At 38.1% G+C, this 7459-nt stretch overlaps 1 protein-coding gene and 1 long non-coding RNA gene across 2 annotated transcripts; both read right to left on the reverse strand.

Annotated features, from left to right (window-relative positions):
- Nucleotides 2504-3872, reverse strand: LOC104722044 (probable LRR receptor-like serine/threonine-protein kinase At4g29180). The gene is made up of 4 exons (XM_010440145.2): nucleotides 3630-3872; nucleotides 3358-3547; nucleotides 3085-3274; nucleotides 2504-3004 (listed from the first exon to the last, which is right to left on the reverse strand). The coding sequence occupies exons 2-4, from the start codon at nucleotides 3473-3475 to the stop codon at nucleotides 2872-2874; spliced, it is 441 nt and encodes a 146-aa protein (XP_010438447.1). The 5' UTR covers nucleotides 3476-3547; nucleotides 3630-3872; the 3' UTR covers nucleotides 2504-2871.
- Nucleotides 4516-5488, reverse strand: LOC104727701. Its single transcript, XR_002034242.1, has 3 exons — nucleotides 5423-5488; nucleotides 4828-4908; nucleotides 4516-4707 (listed from the first exon to the last, which is right to left on the reverse strand). It is a non-coding gene; the product is annotated as an uncharacterized LOC104727701 (long non-coding RNA).

Raw genomic sequence — 7459 nt, forward strand, 5'->3', positions numbered from 1 at the left:
TATAGGAAAAACCAAAACCAAAACCCAATTGGATAACTCCCAAACTTGTATAATAGATTCTTCTAAACATACTTTGACCTTATTTCTTGTATATTTAGATTCTCCTAGGTCCTTATCCTTAACTCATTTCAAGCTTACAACAACAGTAAATCAATACCAAACTCTCTCTCCTCTTTTCTTGGACCAACCTTTTAGTCCAACTATATTCTTGTCCCTTGGCCTCCCTAAGCTCGAGATCTCGGCCAAAGAACTCACTCGTCCCGCTAACACTATCACGAGGACTCCACTAGATTTGCCTCATCAGAAGACATTCTAATGGCTAAAATAAACGGACTATTGATTGATGCATGTGTTATTAAATTTAACAAACCAAAGATCATCACTCAGTATGTGTAGAGATTTAAATAAAACTATAAAAGACATTGTTCTAAATATAGCAGTCAGACAAAAAAAAAAACGCTAAAATCCTATCAAATTAAACACCCGGTCACCAAATCAAAGCGCTAATAACATGTGTGTTTTTTTTCCTTTCCAATAGAAGCCTTTGAGTTACATAAAGCATTGATGAGGAGGTAATCTCATAAACAAGAATCACGTAGCTCTTTCACCAAGCTCGCTTTCTATCTCTTTCACCAAGCTCATATCATGCTCACCCGTATGTGAACAATGGTGAGCCAGGAGTTTTAGCATGATTTGCTGATCAAGTGCTCTCATTTCCGTTCTCCATTCCCTGACCTGCAAGATTAATAGCTTTAATGATCATTAAACAGTTCACGAGGTAATCTCATGAACAAGAATCACGTACGGTTAACTTTAGAATATTTTTTGGTGTAATCAGAACTATAACTAACTAGTACACGAACCCATAGAAGAAAAAATTGAGCTAGGTCGTAACAAAACCCCAATCTACATGTGAATAAAGAGTTTGGGACTAATTGGATAGTTTATACTCCCTACTAAAAACTTAGTTATAGTTCTTGTAATATATAATTAATGCCTATACGAGAAGAGAAATACGATGTGTTCCTTACTTCATTCAGACAGAGTTTAAGGTCCTCCTTCAGACAGAGTTCCTTCTTCAGACAGCTCACGGAAGCTCGAATCTCTTCACATCTCTCGATCTCCTCTTCCCACATCCCTGAAACTTTTTGAGATATTGTCTCCATCTTCTCTTCCAACGTCGGTCCCCTAGAAGCTATCTCAATTTCAGTTGTCTTGATAAACTCTTCCCGCATGATATTTCGAGAGCCAGAGTTTTCGCCACCAGACGAGAAGAGAGCCATGATCGCTTCAGCCACCGCAGTGTAGCTTGAGACTACCCATTTGAGAACCATTGTTTTCGCCAGAGACGATTGACGATCTAGATACGACGGCTTTATGTAGGGTTTGGTTTGTAACACTTTAAATATATATATACCACTTGACGCAGTAGGAAGCTCTAGGTTTAGCAAACACTAAACCTAGTTAGAAATCAAGTTCTCAAGCCGGAACTTGATTAAGAGAAACTCTGGAAATCCACCAGATTAGAAAAGAAAACTCTCTGCTTTTTATTATTTAGAATCAAAACTGTTTTTGCCAATAACCTAGACTCTCTCTATATATAGAGAATAAACCAGAACACAAAATAGAAAACTCTAAAACATAAATAGAAAACTAACATAAGTAAATATCAAAAGAAAAGTTAAATTTACTAAATACTCCCTACGTGAGTTACTTAGGGTTTGAGGTTATTAATTGGTTTTTTTTTTAAGGGTTTTGCTCCCAACATAAGAATGGCAAATTCAAAACCTGTTTAAAAAAACAAAAAACAGGAAACTTTACACAAATTGAGCTTACTTACGAAGATTGGGAAAAGGGAATTAATTTTTTTTTTTTTTTTAACTAATAAAACACCTCCGGAAACAGAATTGGAGAAAAATTGGAGAAAAACGGAGACGCATTTGTTAAGTCAATTAAGTTTTGAAATTTCTTACCCATTAAACTTAAATCTTTTATGTTTTTACCCATACAGATAGTGTTTATATGGAGTATTGGCCAAATCTGTAATCAGCGAATTAATAGAGTTTTGTAGGTGATTAGCCCACAAACTCGAGGGTAAAGGTCAAAAAGAAGAAACCTAATTATATAAACGAATTTATGTTAGACAAAGTTACTTATAATTACTAATTAAATCAATTAATTTAGCCTAAACTATGTACAGGTGTAATCTTAGGCTTTGACTAGAACAGTAGTACATTACCCATACAATGACATCGAGTCAATCTTCTTGTATGGTACAAATTATAGAATTACAACAAAAAGACCTCTCTTGGCAATGGAAGCATGTACTCGAAAACAAAAACATATACAAATTTCTTTTTTTTTTTTTTTTTTTTTTTTTNAATGTTTTAGCGCTACCAAATTTTCTTAAAAGAAAACAAAAACACATGAATCTTTAAACCAAAAAGAAATCAATCATATATGATCTTGAAAACAAAAACAAAATTAAATGAGCATAAAATGATTAATCAAACCTTAAATTAATCTCTCACTACCTTGCCGTTGGGCCAAACGTGGAGTAATCTCCATAAGTAAGCGAAACCGATCCGGACGTGCTATTATATTCATCGCTGCTATATTTTCGAGTCGGCGACTTCGTTTACTTCTTTCTTGTGATGGCTCTGTGGTTGACGAGCCAGCTCAGCGGCTAAGCAGTAAGCACTGTTTTAGATCGGACACGATTTGGTTCGTTGTTAGTCTGTTGGTTCCTCTGTCTCTGACGCAAGACATTGCCACCTCTACAAATTTCCAGGCCGAGTTTGAGGAGAAGTCCCCGTGAAGCCGTGGATCCACGACACCGTCTATGTCTCCGGTTTCGAGGAAAGGCTCAACTTAGTGAACAACGTTCATTTTGTCTCCGTCTTCAGTTTTCATTATGGATCGCTGGCCGGTTATGAGTTCAAGGAGGACGATCCCGAAACTGTACACGTCGCTCTTCTCGTTTAGCTTAAACGTGTTGTAGTACCTGTCAATTGAAACAGGTTAATGATGAGACGAGCCTGACGACCTTGGTAAGATTAAACCGTTCATGTGTAGGAAACGTACTCAGGATCGACGTAGCCGGGAGTACCCATGACTGCAGTGACGACGTGGCTGAGATCATCCTCTGGGAAGACCTTAGAAAGGCCAAAATCAGCAATCTTGGCTTCCAAGTTATCGTTTAATAATATGTTTGCTGTTTTAACGTCTTTGTGTACTATTGGTGGCCTGCATCCATGATGCAGATACTCCAATCCTGTCGACGAAAACATATCAAAAACTGATTTGATATCTCAGCTATAGCACTAAGAAATCAAGAATGTCAAAACTGGGACCAACCTTGTGCAGAGTCTATGGCTATATGGAGTCTCTTTTCCCAGCTAAGGTCCTCTACATTTTCACTTGAAAGATAATCCTGCAAGTTTCCATTGGCCATGTACTCATAAATGAGAGCCATACTACGACCACCATCGCAATATCCAACAAATGAGGCTAAGTTCCGGTGATGGACTGTCAAAAGAAGCTCCGCCTGCAAACATTTTACACTTCAGAAACCTTAAAAAGAGCATTGCCTAAAATATTTGATCATGTTTTAGTGTTGTTTAGATTACCTCGACTTGGAATTCTTTGGAAACCTGGGAAGATGATGATGATCATCCTTTAGTTTTTCCAAATGAAGAATCATTTATCATCTATTTATCATCTTTAGAGCAATTTCGGACCCATCTTCGAGGGAACCGAGGTACACAATACCAGACCCTCCTTTAAAGATCACTTTATTGAAGTTATTTGCAATGCTAGAGACTTCACTATATGTGAACCTTCTCTTTCCCGAAGGCAGAAGTGGTCCTGAATAGGCTGCTGAATACACAAAACAATTAAACACTCGTTTTCTTTCAGCATTGATTCTTCTGACTTCCATTAAAATTGAATCGAAGTAAAAGACCAAGCTGTGCTTACTTATTTTTCTTTCCCTTGGCATGATGAATATGAGAGTGATCACTAATGAGGAACGATTCTGTTCCCTTCCCGACATGAACGTGAGTGACAAATGATTTGTTCACCCACACTGGAAACAGAGGAAGTCAACAAGCTTCAGATAACCGGTAGGATTATCTAAACAAGATAGCTATGGTTCACAGGGTTTTGACAAGAAAATGTACCTCAGTGCAAGCCCATTAGCTGTTGATCGTTTTCTAAGAGCTCTCGGTATGAACCCAGTCAAGTTATTTCCTTTCAAATTCCTGCGACAGAAATAAAAGTCAGAGACAAAATAATTGTTGATTGATTGTCTGTCAGTACAGACTCAAACAAAGTCTCTATGTGCTCAACTCACAGGAACTTCAAATGTTGTAGATCAGCCAAAAATTCTGGCACGTTTCCTCTTAAGTTGTTGTTTGATAAATCCCTAGGAAAACAATGCACACATCTCTTTTAGTTCATGGTGAATAAAATGGTGGTAGGTGTGTCTTTATGGTTTGGTATACTTACAGTGAATCAAGAAGAGAGAGATTTCTAAATGCGAAGGCTATTGGTCCGTGTAACCCGCTTGAGCTAAGATTTCTTCTCGAAGCATAGCACAAAAACAAGCTCATCAGCAATCTTGAAGGAAGTCGACAAAAAAGTTCTGTATGGCTAAAAGGAATGACTAACACCTCTCTTCGGCCCCATCTTCTCAAGTTCCTTAAGCTGGAAATATTAACAAAAGTAGAGAGATCCATAAGTGCTGGTATCTCAACTCCTCCATTAGTTCAATGCTAATGCTAAGTAAACATCAAGTAGTAAAAAAAACTTAAAAAAAGTGCTCACCAGGAAGAAGTCTTGAGACTCATAGAATATCTGAAGCATCTTCTCCCGCTTCTCCTCCAACGAAAGCCCTCGTTTCTTTGACTGAATATCATCAACAATAGAAAGCAACGATTCAGTTGATACGAGAAACTAGATTAAGAAAATTTTCAGAATGAAAGACGAGATCGAGTCGAAATTTCAAAATCCAAACACTCTAAACTGATTTCGAGTCGATTCGCGTCATGCAGTCCAAGTGTTTGCGAAAATTCCTCAAACAAATCTGTAACTAAACTACCGAAGAAAGAAACAGAGCTACAGATCCAAACTAAGGAAAAGTTTATATGAAGTTTCGCGAAGAAAGAATAGAAACACACATCGAAGGTAGCAAAACATTCAAACAAATAGGTCGAATCGAAACATCAAAAATTATCTTGTAAGCCGAAGAAACACAAGCTAAGAAGATCATCAGTTCACGATAACTATGGATTTAAATAAATTCGGAGGATCACTCGATCGATCTTCCCCAGAACGATTCACGAATCACAGAGGTTTATTTTGCGAAACAAATCAATCACAAGTAGAGAGAGTACGAGATCAATCGTCCAGAGTATATTACCATCGTGTGTTCTCTTGTTCCTGATGAATGCAATACAAGACTTGAAAACACTTAAGCGGCTTATTATTATCCCTCGCTTTCTGTTTCATTTTTTTTTTTCAATTAATTTGAATTGCATTTAAAAACGACATGGAGTTCAATTATAAGATACCAAAACGGCATGACCTCTCATAACAACGAGGTTGACTGACCCATACATGCACGCACCGCTACATTCATATCTTACAAGGCCAGAGAGTGAAGTAAGTAACTCTGTAGATAGATTATTTAACCAGAGTAAAAAAGTGTCATTAAAACATACAAAGATAGATTATGTGAAGAAGACCCAAATGCAGATAAAATTCAGGACGTGGGGATTATAAAAGTTTTGCATTTATTCTGACTTAGATCCTTATATACATCGTCTGTTCTTAAAACAGAAGGCATAGGACACATCCAACTGATACATGGAAAATCATATCTGGTCACAAACAATGACAGACGATTGCAACCTTTTAGGAGTACTAATAAAGAACCAGATTTTAGCTAAGAGTGTCTGTAACAAGTATTAAAACTAAGCTTCATCTTCTAGCTGCCTTGCAGTAGTATCAGCTTCATGGGATGAGCTCAAAGGGAATTCCCGCCTGAAATTACCAATCTGATTAAGTCTCTCTATGATTGAAATAAGTCTCTCTATGATTGAAGAAAATGTGACATCTGAAATGAAAAGATCTTAATGATACCTCTGCAGAAGAGTCTTTTTATCTCCCTGGAAGGCGAAGCTAAAGCTAATCGTAGTCCTCCTTCCCCTTCTGCCTCTTTCACTTCCGCCTCTGCCTCTGGTATGCTTGGTAGAATGGTTTTCTCCGGTAAGACTGCAGGAACACGAAGAGCGGCCTTCACCACCATCCTTTCGGTATGTTCTCTGTCTGCTTTTATCTCGGTTAATACTTCCTTAACCTGACATCCAAGTTCAATATAATGTTCAAACTAATGTTCAAACACAGAACAGTGATAAGACGCAAAAGGCACGCACTTACATCGCTTTTGGTTGCAGCCGTAGCTCTCAACTCATCCAAGTCTGGAGTTAATCAACTACGCCGATCACAAATGCACCAATCACTGAAGCTTTAAACATCTTATTAAGTTGCTCTGCCATCGGATGATTCTCGGCTATATCTCGAACATGCTCTGCATTCACTGGACTATTTGGTGAACATGCGACCAACACCATAACTGTTGGCAATGACAACCAGGAGGATGCCATGGAATTAAGCACCATATAAAGGATGCAGAAAGTGACCTGCACAGAAAAGGAAAAAACAACTCTAAGATACTAGCATTATCCAGGTTTAGCACCAGAAAGAAATCAACAGACAAGACAAGCAAGCATAACAAAGAGAAGTTTCAACTCTTAGGAAGAGAAATATCACAAATCCAACACTCCTGAAACAAGATCCAAATCAGAGTATCTAATTATCATATTCTACTTAAAGACGTTAACGTGACATACCAGAAGGATGTTGTTGGCACACGAAACAGCTCCAGGAAGTTCATTAGAGGCCTCTCTTGACTAGAGGCACATAGCCAAGACCTGAAAACACATAGCCAAGATCTGAGTCGAGTTATACATCATCCAAGAACTACTAATAGCCTACTACAATAGAGAGGTTCAGGTTCGGCTTCTCTACAATAGACAATAGAGACAAAATCTTGTGCAATTCTTTCAAATCAGAATAACCATATCATAGAGACAAAACGAAACAGAGATTATATCGAATTTGAAGAACCAAAAAAAAAGACCAGTGATGGAGGAGACAAAGCAGTCATTGATAGCATCCTTGCCGGCTGCACCAAGAAAACCGAAGTCGAAAGCACAGAAAGTTGTGAGGAAAACATTCAAAGGAACTGCTCAATTGTCAAATCTACTCCCCACCGGTTCGGTCATGAGTTTTCAAATAATGTGTCCGGTCCTAACCCATCAAGGTCAGTGTCCCACCATCACCAGTCGCTGGCTCACCTGCTTCCTCGTCTTCGTATGCGCCATCTCTTGCTTCA

The sequence above is a fragment of the Camelina sativa genome, chromosome 11, assembly GCF_000633955.1.
Source record: "Camelina sativa cultivar DH55 chromosome 11, Cs, whole genome shotgun sequence".
NCBI classification, from domain to species: domain Eukaryota; kingdom Viridiplantae; phylum Streptophyta; class Magnoliopsida; order Brassicales; family Brassicaceae; genus Camelina; species Camelina sativa.

Excerpts from the sequence above, each read along its gene's own strand:
- LOC104722044 (XM_010440145.2), bottom strand. The coding sequence starts at position 3,475 with ATGGCTCTCATTTATGAGTACATGGCCAATGGAAACTTGCAGGATTAT. Across the intron at positions 3,275-3,357 it reads AGCCATAGACTCTGCACAAG|GATTGGAGTATCTGCATCAT; the intron begins GTTGGTCCCAGT and ends TTTCGTCGACAG. Across the intron at positions 3,005-3,084 it reads CCCGGCTACGTCGATCCTGA|GTACTACAACACGTTTAAGC; the intron begins GTACGTTTCCTA and ends TTCAATTGACAG.